This window comes from Pelobates fuscus, chromosome 1 (genome assembly GCF_036172605.1).
Source record: "Pelobates fuscus isolate aPelFus1 chromosome 1, aPelFus1.pri, whole genome shotgun sequence".
NCBI lineage: Eukaryota > Metazoa > Chordata > Amphibia > Anura > Pelobatidae > Pelobates > Pelobates fuscus.
In genome coordinates, this window is record NC_086317.1 from 206,888,230 (window position 1) to 206,903,509 (window position 15,280).

Genomic DNA, 15,280 nt, shown 5'->3' on the forward strand with positions numbered 1-15,280 from the left:
ATGAATGTGTAACAATATGAGACATGTGACCGAAGTGCCAAAAGTGCCAAATAGTGCCAAATAAAGTGCAAAAAGTGTCCAAGGAACATAGTGCCAAACAAAAGAGATTAAAAACATAGGGCAACATCAATCTCAAATATTGCAATTAAAAACAAAGAAGGAGAAATTTCATGAGTATCGAAGCTAGATCTATGTATACAATAATACTAATTATAATATGTTGTAACAATAAGCAGTTAATTAGTGAAAATACTATATATTAGATATTAACTATTCAATCTTAACTAATAAATAATTAAGTAATTAAGTAGCGGGATGATGTTCTGAGAACCAGAAAAATTCTTATTGGAATGGCTTTTGGTTTTGCATTGAGTCCAAGATATGTTTAGCAGAACATAGAGAATGTAATAAATTCATTGAGTCCCTTGGGCATAACTGTGTCAAGTCGATGTATCCAATAGGTTTCTCGTTGGAGTAATGCTTTGGATCTGTCCCCACCTCTCGGGTTCGGTGGAACATGGTCTATAGCAATGAATCGTAAAGTAGGCAATCTATGGTTGGCTTGGAGAAAATGTTTGGCCACCGGCTTGTCCGATTTTTGATCCCTGAACGCCGTGTTGATGGTCGATCTGTGGCCTCTAATCCTGTCTCTGAGCGTGAGGTCCGTTTTCCCCACGTATGAGAGACCACAGGGACAAGTGATGAGATATATCACATGGTCGGTGGTACATGTGATATATTGTGTGATGGGGATCCGAATTCCACTGTGTGGGTGGACAAATGAGGTACTGGTATTCATGTGACTACATGTCACACAGCCGCTGCATCTATAGCAACCTTTTTTAATGGGTCCTCTAGGTTTTTCATAACATGAAGTTGGGTCACTTTTCACCAGTAACCTTTTAACCTGAGAGACCTACTGGTGAAAAGTGACCCAACTTCATGTTATGAAAAACCTAGAGGACCCATTAAAAAAGGTTGCTATAGATGCAGCGGCTGTGTGACATGTAGTCACATGAATACCAGTACCTCATTTGTCCATAACACAGTTATGCCCAAGGGACTCAATGAATTTATTACATTCTCTATGTTCTGCTAAACATATCTTGGACTCAATGCAAAACCAAAAGCCATTCCAATAAGAATTTTTCTGGTTCTCAGAACATCATCCCGCTACTTAATTACTTAATTATTTATTAGTTAAGATTGAATAGTTAATATCTAATATATAGTATTTTCACTAATTAACTGCTTATTGTTACAACATATTATAATTAGTATTATTGTATACATAGATCTAGCTTCGATACTCATGAAATTTCTCCTTCTTTGTTTTTAATTGCAATATTTGAGATTGATGTTGCCCTATGTTTTTAATCTCTTTTGTTTGGCACTATGTTCCTTGGACACTTTTTGCACTTTATTTGGCACTATTTGGCACTTTTGGCACTTCGGTCACATGTCTCATATTGTTACACATTCATCACACGAGATCCTCTTACTTAAGACTTATCTTTCATTTAGGGATCTCTTCCTTAGCGATTATGCAATTTCCACTTGTAAAAACACGTTGCCAAGGCTGGTTGCTAATACACATTAACATAACATATTGTTTACAAAATATTACCTAGCAACGATGTTATAATTACGTCACACGCACTGACGCACGCAAAGGAAACCACGTGGGTCTTTTTCCGTGACACTTCCGGGTTTGAATGGGCGGCTACACACACGAGATTGGTGAGTGCACTCTTTTCATGTCTATATAATACATGCTTAGTTCACTTGTAAACTGTTCTTGAAAAAGACCCTGAGGGGTCGAAACGTCGAATCACAGGACTTACATGCTGATGTAAAACTCTTTTATTAATAAATTACTATTACGAAGTCCTTCTGAGTGCTCCACTTTATTGCTGGATATATATATATATATATAATTGTTCAGTGATATTTGCATAGTTCCATTATTTTGATAAATTGATTAAAGGCACACCAAAACAACTCTAGCTTAATAATAGTAGTCACTGCTCAATTATTTAGGAGTTAAAGCACTTTGTTTATAGAGCCCTAGTCTCACTTATCTGCATGTTACTTGTGCAGCCTTCCTAAACACTTCCTGTTTCAACTATTGTATACACTTCCATTATTGCACAGTCTGTTTAATTTAGAATTTATATCTACCATGCTAGACCTTGCAGGAGCCTCACATGTGTAAAAAATAAAAAGTTACATTTATAGAACAGGGGATAAAAACTTCGAAACTGGGGGGGCGTGGCCTGGCAGCGGAACGGAATGGTCGCATAAACCTCGAGCTCCTCCGACCAAGCCCGAAAACAGCCTAATATCTGCCGCCTCACCCCGTTATGGGAAAACACTCTAAACCAGGGAGTACCCCCAGACCCTCGGGGACCCGCCAAGCTCAGATGCATGCCTCCATGCGGCAGTTCCTGACCGCGACACCAGACCCGACCTCCCAGGCGGACTCGGAGGCCTACTTTCAGTCTGAAGCCTCTACTCCCACCTCGCACTCCCCAGAGAGAGGAGACCACATGGCAGCCCCACCACCGGACTGGCTAAGCCTCCTGAAAGAACTACCCACCCGGGCAGACCTGGCGACCGCTAACACGGCCCTTCAGGTATCCATCAGGGCAGACCTTCAACTAATGAGAGAAGACATACAAGGTATGGCGGACCGCATGGCCCGAATAGAGGCAGACCACGATAAACTGGCAGAAGCACAAACCTCCCAGACACGGACCCAAGCTATACAATTGACCCAAATGCAGGCCATGGCACGACATATAGAGGACCTAGACAATAGGGGTCGCAGAAATAATATACGGATAAGGGGTCTACAGGAAGGGGAAGAGACCCCCGCGCAGCTAACGGGCCTGCTCACGACTATATTTAATGGCCTCCTGAACCGCCCTGAAGAGACCTCCATAACATTTGTTAGGGCACATAGGGCACTTAGACCCAGAGGCCCACCAGAGGCCCCGCCAAGAGATGTGATCTGCTGCCTGGAAGTCTATGCCCTGAAAGAAGAGATCCTACACGAGGCCCGCAACCGAAAGGAGGTCACACACAACGGACAACAGCTTCAATTGTTCCCAGACCTCTGCCCTGCCACCTTGGGATACCGCAGAGCTCTGAAACCGCTGACCAGAGCTCTGGCCAACCAGAACATCAGGTACAGATGGACATTCCCGACAGGCCTTGTTGCCAGCACTACCGGCGGCCCTCGGCAGATCCGTACTGCACAAGATCTGGAAGATCTCACAGACGAACTCCACCTGCCCCCGCTCCAGATGAACTGGCCGGACCCACTCGACTACTATAACGGCCCTCCGCCACCACCACGGGGACAGCCACAATCACAGCGCCGACAGAGGACCCGGACGGAAACTGCGAGACCGGCCGGAGCAATCCACTAGCCGCGCCAAGAGACCACGAAGACGAAGAGGGGCCGGCGGAACACGTAACTATAACTATATCCACCTAGGCCCTTGGCCACACAAACACACAGACAATACATAGGGACACTGTTCTTTGTGTTTTTTGCTGCATTGCTGGGGTGGGGGGAGGGGAGAGGGAGCGGGCTGGGGACTTGATATACACCAGGGACTCTTCTTGAAGTGGGACTACCGGGGCCTGGACTGACCAATGGGACACTTTGGCTGTTTGGGGAGGGGGATTTGGAGGGTGGTCAGGGAAGGGATTGTTGGTTCCCCCCCCCCCCCCCCCCTGAATCCATAACCCAGAGAGGCCACCTCCATTACCTGAGCTACTGGGCCCCATCCCCCTACTCCTGCTTTGGCCCTCTTTCCCCCCTTCCCCCCCCCTCCCCCAGGGCCTCCACTACCCGGACACATGCCACGGTATACCTACGGGCTCCCCACCCGAACTCCTAGACCAAAACTACACAATTTCCAGACCCCCGGGCCAGAGTGGGGACATGCGATGAGGGACATTAGAAATTCACAGATTATCCGAGACCGCCATGGCTACGCAGAACGGGCCGGTCACCCTAGTAGTAACGGGTATCCCGAGGGAGGGGTCTCCCACACGATAATGACCGCTGAGGCTGGCAAGACAATCTTTAGAAGGGCAAGGAAGGAGGACACAGGACAGACAGAGGTCTCCCATACATAGTCCTCTGGAAGGACACGCTCAAATACCACCTAGACTTCCGACTCCCAGACGGAGACCGACCAGAGGGGAAGGAAAGAGATAGGCCACGTTCCCATCGGACAGGGGTGTACAGTTCAAGGCGGGGGGACCCGACTGGACCGACTGGTTCGGCCGAGTCGGCTCCCACCTAGCCCACACCTTTACCTTAGTAGGTTGTATAGTTAGTTAAACTGTTGATTGTTCACGGTTTTATTTTGTTGCTTTTGTGAGCGCGCAGCTCCCGTCCCGGGGACCCGAGAGGGAGAGAGGCAGCTACAGGCTAACGCTGATAGCGTACCCTTCCCGTCACCCACCCCCCCCTCACCCCCAACCACACCTACCTACCCCTCCCCACGTACAGACAATCCGGAGACGACATGACCTCGCACTCATATACCACCCACAAGAGAGCGGAGATTAACCTCCTCTCCATAAATGCAAAAGGCCTGAATGTGCCGGAAAAGCGCTCCACAGCACTCCGACACTTTCACAGCCAAAGGGCACAGGTTGTCCTAATCCAGGAAACACATTTTAAGGAGGGACAAGCCCCTAAACTCACAGACCATAGATACACACAATGTTTCCTCAGCAACAACCCGGAAGGGAAAACTAAAGGCACGGCGATTCTAATACACAAATCCCTACATTTCGACCCCACCGACGTCCTAAGTGACACACAGGGGCGCTACGTCTGTGTCAAGGGAATGGTAGCAGACCGACCCTACACGTTCGCATGCCTCTACGCCCCTAACAGACGCCAACACCGTTTCCTAGGCTCCGTGACCAGAACTATAACAAACTTCGCCACGGGTTGTCTGGTTATAGGGGGTGACCTAAACGTAGCCCTGAATCCACACCTCGACACATCCACAGGCACCTCCTCGATACCCCGACACATACTGAAGGACATTGACAAAACCCTTCACGTCCACCGACTAGTAGACTGCTGGAGAGCGACTCATCCAGGCGACCGTGATTACAGTTTCTACTCGACCCCCAATGGCACCTACTCAAGAATAGATTACTTTTTAATACCACACTACTACCTGACAGAAATCCGACGATCCACAATAGGTACGGCCACCTGGTCGGACCATGCCCCAATCCAACTGACACTGACATCCCCGCTATTCAGACCCACATGCAATAACTGGAGACTAAACGACTACCTCCTAAACGACCCAGTAGCCCAGACAGAAGCGAAAACACGACTGACACAATACTTCGCAGAGAACGACACCCCTGACACCACTCCCTTCTGCCTGTGGGAAGCCCACAAATGCGTGATGAGGGGACATTTTATAGCTATAGGTGCTGCCCTCAAACGAGCAAAAACCGCCAGACTCACCACCCTACTGAATGACATTCGCAAATTAGAGGACACCCACAAGCAATCCCACCTTCCATCAGACGGGGCACAACTGACAGCCCTACGCAGGGAACTTTCTTCCCTCCTCAACACCAATTACCATAGAGCATACACTCACTCCAAGGCGTTCTTCCATACTAACGCCAACAAATGTGGAGCCCTCCTTGCCCGCATGATTGCCAAGAAGAGATCGACAGCATACATCCCCAAAATCAGGGACAAACGGGGTCACCTCCAGAACATGCCACGAGACATGGCCGACACCATACGGACCTATTACGCGGACCTATACTCACTAGAATCACACCTGACAGAGAGGGAACTAACAGAAAAGAAAGCCCGCATAACACACTACCTACAATCACGTATAGGCACCAGTTTGACACAAGAGGCGAGCACGGAACTAGACGAACCCATCACACTTCAAGAACTAACAGGGGCCCTTAAACAAACCAAACAGGGCAAGAGCCCAGGCCCGGATGGGCTCCCGATTAGGTACTACAAATCTTTCCCCGAACTCCTTCTCCCACGCCTTCTGGTAGCCCTCAACGCGATTCGCGACGAGATCCACATTCCGCCGCAGTCCCTGGCGGCGAACATTAGTTTAATCCCTAAAGAGGGGAAAGACCCTGAATTGTGTGCCAGTTACCGGCCTATATCTCTGCTCAATTGCGATATCAAACTTTTCACCAAGGTACTTTCGCAGAGACTGCAGGCCTACCTCCCGGACCTGATCCACGAGGATCAAGTAGGTTTTACCCCACATCGGGAAGCGAGAGACAACACGACCAGGACACTGGCCCTGATCCATGCTGCTACAATCAGCAACACGGGCCTTCTCCTGCTCTCAACAGATGCAGAGAAGGCCTTTGACAGAATATCATGGGACTTTATGTTCCAAGTGCTAGAGCGGCTGGGGATGGGCCCATCCATGATGTCTTGGATTAGAGCCATCTACTCCACACCAACGGCGCGAGTATGCGTTAACGGAGCCTTCACCGACCCCTTCTCGATAATGAACGGGACTAGACAGGGCTGCCCCCTCTCACCCCTCCTATTTATACTAGCCCTGGAACCATTCTTGACCTCAATCCGCAACAACCCTCTAATACCAGGTCTAGTGGTAGGGAGGAAACGACACTCAGTAGCAGCATACGCTGATGACTTGCTATTCTTTGTCACCGAACCAGAAACCACAATGCCAGCAATACTACAGGAATTCGACACGTACGGGGTACGGTCGAATTTCAAGATCAATTACTCCAAATCTACCATACTCAATATCTCAATACCATCACACACGGCCACAACCCTGAAGCGGGAACTCCCGTTCCAGTGGTCAGGCACAACCCTGCGATACTTAGGGACGAACATCACAAGAGATCTCACCCAGCTCTACGCAGCTAATTTCCAACCGCTACTAGACATCTTCCGAAAGGACTTTCGGGACTGGGGGCAGGTGCGGCTCTCATGGTTCGGGAGAATAGGGGTACTCAAGATGAACATCCTGCCACGGGTGCTGTACCTGTTCCAGGCGGTCCCGTGCGCCATCCCGGAAGCCTTTTTTAATTCCCTCAGGTCCATGGCCCTCAAATTCGCCTGGCACAAACTTAAGGCAAGGATAAAACATGACACACTTACGCTACCGAAAGAGAAGGGGGGGCTAGCCTTCCCTGACTTTAAAAGATACTTTTATGCCTCGCATATTCAACGAGTAGTGGAATGGACCAAAACAGGTGTACCCAAACCCTGGAAAGACATAGAATCGGCACTGATAGGCAAACCCATCTCGATCCTCCCCTGGCTAGACCATCCACAGGGCAGACGACTGGCGGCTCCACACCCCCTAATTAAGGCCACAATGCAAGTCTGGCACAGAATAGCCATCCCACTAACACTCACCACCACTCCATCCCCACTACTTCCACTGACCCACAATGAGAACTTCCCTCCGGGGATGGAACCAAAGACGCTAACTAGACTCTTGACACAGGAGACTCCGAGACTCCACCACGCGACCACCAATGGACGACTTAAAACCCTCGAAGCAATGACAGGGAATACACATAACTCATTCATGTTACAGTTTAGGTACCGCCAACTACACATGTTCACGCACACACTATTCCATACACATAACGCCACCAGATCATTGACGGAATTCGAAGACATCTGCATGGACCCAGATCCCCTAGCGAAGGGCATCTCCGTTCTCTATGGTATGCTTATGCAACTGAGGAGGAGGCCACCCCCAAGTTTCATGGGAAAATGGGAAGCAGCACTTAACACCACATTCACAACAGCCCAATGGGACAAGATTTGCACACTCACACTCCACTGCTCCCCGTCGAGCGGGACACAGGAGACAGCCTACAAAACATTGAGCCTATGGTACCGCACCCCGCTCCAAACACACACTTACGACCCCACAACAGACGATACATGCTGGAGGTGCACAAGCCACACAGGAACCTACATCCACATCTGGTGGGAATGTCCAATTATCCAACCCTATTGGGAACACATACACAAAATCATTCAGAGATTTACAGACACCCCACCACCGAAGGACCCTGCAGCACTCCTACTACACCACACCAAAACCAAAGCATCCGTATACAAGAAATCCCTTACGGTCAGAATCCTCAATGTGGCTAAAAGCCTGATTCCAGTATTCTGGAAAAAACAATACGCTCCCCCGATGGCACACTGGTTCCAACGTATGGAGGAACTCAGAACGCTTGAGGAGCTCACCCTACAGGCAGAAGGGAAATCACGAACGTACCAGACCATCTGGACCCATTGGATCCTAACGACCGGTAAACCAGACTTCCAAGACTTGATACACTAACAGTCATAGACACGGACGACACTTCCGACACACACCTGGAGACACGACCCCCCCCCCTCCCCCCTCCTACATACCTGACCCCCCTGCCCCCCCTCCTCCCCCCCCCCCCCCTCCCCCTCCCGGGAACCGGGGAGCGGAGATGCGTGCACTAACTAAGTAAAATAAATATGCTAGATTGCAAGGCCAGACAGGGACAAGCATAAGAAATCAGGCTCTCCAGGCAGTGGTTGACTACCAAGTGGGGAAAAGTGCTATGTACCAAATCGGTATAGGGAGAGGCGGACACACCGAAGAGATACACTAAGCCCACATAGCAGAGAGATAATGGGGAAGGGGGACTGACTGAAGAAGTAAGTCAGGGACGACATCCCGAGATACCTTTAGTCATCAGCCGAGCCCGACGAACAGAACCCCCTCGACCCCCTCTCCCTCATATCACAAAGAGAAGGGCTCCCACCCATGAACCGGGAGACCCCGGCTACACACCCCTGAAACCCCAGAATCGGCCAAAACCATAATCACGGCACATGCAAGGGGAAGCCGGAGACACGCTCAGCCCTGTTCCCAGGCAAACTAAAGGGACCTGCGAGTCCACATATGTAGAAATAAGTATAGTTGATAGGGGTAATTTGTACCCCCAGCATATATATACGTTGCATATTTTTTGTTTTCTTTACAGACTGGACCTGCGAGTCCAACATTGTTGAATCTTGAGATCCTGATACCTGGACCTGCGTGTCCACACTGTTATTTACGTTTCATGAAACTACATGCAACCCCAAAATACGAATAAAAAGATATTTACAAAAAAAAAAAACTTCGAAACTAGGTTAACATCTGATTGAATTAACCCATGTTTTGTGTCACAGGTAGGGGAGGTGTGGCTAGGGCTGCATGGAGAGAAACAAAAATGATGAAACACTGGCAGAGAATTGAGGAGTGGAACTGCAGAGGCATGCTCTACACACAAGAACTGCTTTATTCAGCTGTTGTTTTGCTGACTACAGTGTCCCTTTAATCTGACTGCATGGCCAAGGTAAAGTAAAAAAATAAATAAAAAATTGCAAGGGTTAAATACCATATGGCTTACTTAAAAATAAGAATTTCTTACCGCTGTCATTTTTGGTTTCCGGTCTCTGGAGGGTACCATAAGTCCTGTGTCAGAGTGAGGAGAATCAGCAGTGGCATAAATCTCAGAGCTGATCCTTTGCTTGGAACGTAGTAGAGACAGTGATGCCCTCGTGGAGATGCCAGGTAGGTTTGGGTTGTACAAACTAACACACCAGTTAGCATACACCGAAGCCCTTCGATCACTTTGCTGAACATGATTTGGCTTGACATAGTTTAAGTAGCACCAACTAACATTAGTTGTTGTGTGAAGGGTTGGGAAAGTGTGTACCTTTTTAGCTTCTGTACCATCTTGTGAGCTTGTAACACAAATATTACCAGATACACTGGAGATGGGCGAGTTATTTGAGGATAAGGGTTCAAATATATCATCAGATTGTTCTGTCTTGATGGTTATGCTACATTTGTACTGTTTTTTTAATTCTTCAGGTGAATCACAATGTGATGGCCCAGCAAGACTTACGCTGCTGTGTCTTTCCTTCTCTGGTGGCTGATCTGGGAGAGCTGGAAGAAGTGGTGTTAACAGTTCAACTCTGCCTTGCTCTCTGGAAGCAACAGGAACTACTTGTGAAGTCCTGTGCTTCTCCAACATTAGCTGTGTCTTCAATGTTTCTGTATGGACATGGTCATCTGTGACCTCCTCCTCCTTAACCCTCTTCTGTTGTTGGGTCTCCATAGTGAGCTCCAAACTGCCAGCAGGCGATAACATACGTTTGCTGCCCCCAACAGAAGAACATCCATCAATCCCAAGTTCACTCTCACCTGACAACGTATAACGGTTATAGCTGCTTGGCTCCACCTTTGGAAATGGCACCTGCAAAAAGGGTAAATGAGAGAGGGTGCTCTGACTTCCTGGCAAGGCATATGGCAAAACAACATTAGGATAAGCCTTAGATTGACTGTCATATTTCTGAACCACAATTGAGGATGGACTCCCTTCAGATTGAGTGGTCAATATCTGGGAAAGTGTGGTGTACATTGCACTCCCATAAGAAGGCATGTGTGTCTGAATTCTGACAGGGACCACGAGGGAAACCACTGGGTCTGAACATACAGGGACCACCTGACAACCAGGCTCTAAATTCATCGGACTCTGAGAATGTGCCTGAAGACCTTCTGGGAAATAGTCTTTGTGCTGAGAGAGGCTAGTTGTGGCCATGGGTGGTGAGAGTATTGGCTTAACTTGTGGATAGTGCTCAACTTGTGTTGACATTGGAAGAGCAAACTGTCGTTGAACAGGCATGAAGAAAGCTGGAGGTAATGAAGAAGAACCTGCATAAGGCAAATGTAAAAATGGTGTGTGTGGTCTGTAGGAAAAATCCAATGTGTGAGAAGCTATATGAGGAATCTGAAGGTCTGAATGATGGACTGTGTGCTGCAGGGATAGTGGTGACGTGTGAAACATGGATTGAGTCATCTGTGGAAGAGCAAATTGACCAGAAAGAATATCTGTCATAGCTTGGGATTCAAGAAACTCCGAAGGTCGTTTCGGTAGGTGAAGGAGTGGCTGAATTGGGAAGAGAGAAAGTTGTTGTGGCAAACTGCTTTTCTCCTGCTGTTCAGTATTAGGGCTTTGCTTTGGCTGTGGAGAAGTACTCTGCTTTTTCTCATGATAAGAAACTGAGTGAGAAGGGACATTTTTTATTGGAATTTGGCCTGATGGATTCTGTTCTGTCTCTTTCCAATCTCTTGGCATTAAGTCTGGTTCAAGTTCTACATGTCTACTAAGAGATGTTTGCCTAACAGAGAAGCATTTCCTCCTCTCTTGTGCTGTTGGATTGGATGTTGAGGCTGGAGAAGACAAATTGCCATAGTCAAAAGATTTGCTCCTATTTTCAGATATCTGAGATGTGTGAGAGACATCTGGTGTCTGTTCAGAAACAGATCTTCTCATTTCTCTCGTGTGGTGAAGGTGGGATGGTACAGTTAACATATGATGTCCAAGGGACTTGATAGGAGACTCCGAAATCTGGCATAATACTTCTGCCTTAAGACTCTCCTCTCTGTCTAATGACACTGAACGGCTGGATGCATGGGAGATGCTACTCTCCTGGCTAGGACTACGTGTGAGAGACATTGATTCAAAGCTAGAATCTCCAGAGGACTGTGCCATTTCGGCTAAGCGCAGCCTTTTCTTTTTTGGAGGAAGTTTCTCAGCAGGAAGCTGAGATAGAGTTTGGCTTCTCTGCGGCCACTGAAATTCCTCAGGTTTATCTGGCTCTTTGAGGGCAGGCTCAAGTTCCGTTTCTAGCTTGTCTGGCTCCTCAGTGACCAAGATTTCTGGCACCTGAATGTTGTGTTGACGAACCAGTTTTGGCTGCAAGGAGTGTGATGATAGGTGATGTGTTCTTGCAGTGTGAGAAGTGGTTTGTATAACAAGCTTGTCTTCTTCCTCAAAACTACCCAACTGTTCCATTGACTCTGACTTTTCAAAGGAGCTGGTGTGCTGTATGACAGAGATCTCTTTAGAGATTGTAGCCCTTTCCTTAACCTCCAAAACAGGCATACAGGAATGGATATCCGGTAAAGGCATACGTTCACTTCTATCACCAGACTGTTTAATTGTTTCTCTGGAAATAGTTAAAGTTGTATCAGACATAGCAAACTGGGATCCCAGTGCTGTGGCAGTTGGTTGATACTTAGGTAGGTCAAAAGAATGAGATTCTTCTTCATCTCCAAGGCTCTTTTCTTTGCGTCTTTTGCGCAGGGTAGAGAGTTCCTGGCTTGGTCCCGGTTTGTAATGTTGCAACTGAGGCCAGGTTTCATGCTCTGATGCTTTTCTGGTTTCAGTAGTGCTGTGAGGCACTGCAATTTGAGGTTTTAAAATCTGTAAATCTGAGCAGTAGTATTTCTTATGAGTTTCATAGTTGCCCCTTTTCTTGTACCGAGCACCACAAATGTTACATTCATATATCAAACCCTTTACTCTTCCACCTTTCCTGGATTTTTTGGAGACCTCACTTTCTTTGGCTTCCAAATCATCGGATGTTTTGCAAGAGGTGTCTTTAACTGATAAACTGACTTCTTCTGAGGAGTATTCCATCCCCAAAGGCAGTTCTATTGCTGGTTGTCTCTTTAACAGTCGTGGATGTGAAGAGAATGCATGACTGTGGCTTAAGACTTCAGAGTCCACAATCCTTTCGTCAAACGAGTAGCTAGCTCTGAACGGCTGTGGAGAGCTAATAGTGCAGGCTGAGGAAGGCATTGAGTGGCTTCGAAGAAGAGGCACCGTCTCTGTGGCACTGTGGGGTTGTTGAAGTGACATCACTGAATGCTCAGATTTTGTTTTGTCAGCTATGGCCTTGGTATCCAGCTGAGTGATAGAGCCTGGAGACTTAACATCATACTGAAAAGGTTCTCTGTACAGTGATGCCTTTGGGGACTCAATGCTGCTGCGTCTAGACAGTGAGCTTCTCCTTGGTTTCACGCTGTCTATTTCACTGGTATCTACTACTGCCTCATTAATAGTAATTAGCTTAGTTATGTGTTCAATTACCTGTGTCCTGGGCACAGATAGTGGCACCATACTTGGCTTTTCCTCTTGTAGAGGTGAAGGACTTGCTAACATAGAAGTTCTCTGCCCAATCCTTCCACATTTACCCAAAATAATTTCAGCATAGGACTTGGCATTGGTATTTGGTGGGCTTATCTGCTGTTCTGCACTTTCTGAACGAGAAAAATAACCTGACTCGGTGCTTCCTTTGCTCCCTGGACTTAGAAAAGTTTGCTCTTCACTAGCCTTCTTTCGCTCACTTAGCCGTAATGCAAGCTTCTGTTTAATAGTGTGGGTGTCTTCAGACTTTTGGAATACATCCTGTGAGGGGTCTATAAAAGTAGTACTCTCCTCAGATTTGACAGATACATTTGGATGGGAAAGGGAAAAAATATCATGGCTCGTACTTTGACGGTTTCCTGCACTTTGAGGATTACAGGTTTGTAACCCATGTTTTTGCTTGGGTGAACTCTCTACCAAATGTGACATTGTGCTTGTCTCATCCTCAGAGTCTGTGCTTTCTCCTTCTGTTGGATCTTCTATTTCCTCACCTGCAAGATGCTCCATTTCCAGGCTGGACGGATACATTTCTACTCCAGTATCAGAGGCCATCCCAGCTTTAATGCGGTGAGCATGAGATTTCCTATGTTTGTACAAATTGCTTTTTGTTTTGAAAGAAAACCCACAAGGTATACATGGATAAGGACGCTCTCCTGTATGAGACCTGATATGTTTTTGTAGGACGCTTGGTTTGGCGCATGGTCGGCTGCAATACTGGCAAATATACTTTCCTGGCTTTTGGGGTTTCTTTTCCTTTTTGTGTGGTTCGTCTGCTTGTTTTACAGAAACCTGAGTAGGCCGGTGGACATAAGTTTTCTGAGTTTGGTCTTCTGCCGGGCGAGTAAGCCTGGCATGTAGTGCAGAAGTAGTGAAGGACCTGGACGGACCTGGTTGTATTGGATCTACAACTTGCCAAGTTGGCCCATCAAGGCCACTTTCTGAAGTTACCCGAGGAGGCATAAATGCTGGTGATGTGGGATGTGGCTTGGAAACGTGAAGCTGTTCAAGAAGTGGACCTTTTGGTTTGCAAGGCCTGCCAACCCTTCTAGGGGGGCCTTCCCTTGCTAATTTCAACAAGCCTGGGAAGTGTTGCTGTGGGAATAGCTCTTCTTGACCAATGGGTGTTGTGTATCCTACAGTTGGAGATACTGTGTCTTGCAAAACCTCCCCTTTGATTAGTCTTTTCCTAACACCTTCCTCCGACTTCCTTGTGCTCTTCTGGCCTTGCTCTGGCTCCATCACCTACAAAAGAGGATCCACGTGCTATATCTGTAAAGTCCAGGGGGGCAGCACTTATTAACAATCATGGTAAAATCTATATGGAACCTGCATCGCACTTCTTTAAAACAAGGATCGAGCATACAGTTGATTTAAGGTTTTTTTGGTGGAGTCTCTACATAAGACAAATTTTTTTATAAATACCAAGTCTGAGCATCAACAATTGTAATCCATGATCAGTCACTGAAAAGAAAGGGCATGCAGGAAGTTCAGCTCAGATATTTGTCCATGAAACTGTGTGCAAGGTTTGAATCTTGCCATATCTAATATCTGCATTCACTTTTTGGGCTTGAAAGTCTTGCGGATTAATCGAAACTTTGGAAATTCAAAATGTTGGAAATCATCATGGAAAAGTCACTTTTATCCCTGGAGTGTTCAAGTGAAGCTTTGTAGAGTATTATTATTTACCTGTTGGGTTAACAAGAACAAATAAAAAAAAAATATTATACAGAGCAAAAGGATACAATTTATATCACATGAAAACGTGACAAAAATGCAAGAGTGATATCACTTAGACAGAATGGATTTATATGGAGCACTTATATGAAAATATAATGCAAGATATAAAGGTTACTCATACAGACATCTGAAAATATAAATAAAAGAAGAAATGTTAAACTGTATCATATCAGCAATTTTATATACAGTACTTCTAAAAAATTACTATTTATTTTTATATTCAAACTTATGCAGGTAAAGCCATATCAATGATTTTAAATGGAAATTCTCTAAAAATCTATGTTTTTGGTTTAGTTCTTCTGCAGTTTCTATTTAACAAAGTCTACACAAATATGGTGTATAAAAGCTTAACAGCCTTATTTTGCAATTCTAGACACATAAATACATACTCATCTGCTCACAGAGATAGGATACATTCTCCCAGACACACACAAGCACAGAGATACATATTCCCAAATATTATTAATTATTA

At 46.5% G+C, this 15,280-nt stretch overlaps 1 protein-coding gene across 3 annotated transcripts in view; it reads right to left on the minus strand.

The window, feature by feature from the left end:
* Positions 1 to 15,280, minus strand: part of HIVEP3 (HIVEP zinc finger 3) — a 318,984-nt gene that overhangs the window by 46,691 nt on the left and 257,013 nt on the right. For all 3 annotated transcript variants that reach the window (XM_063453898.1, XM_063453890.1, XM_063453907.1), the window contains one exon: positions 9,502 to 14,757. In XM_063453898.1, coding sequence (XP_063309968.1) covers positions 9,502 to 14,310 — 4,809 coding nt within the window. In that variant the 5' untranslated portion in view covers positions 14,311 to 14,757. The remainder of the gene's footprint in view (positions 1 to 9,501; positions 14,758 to 15,280) is intronic.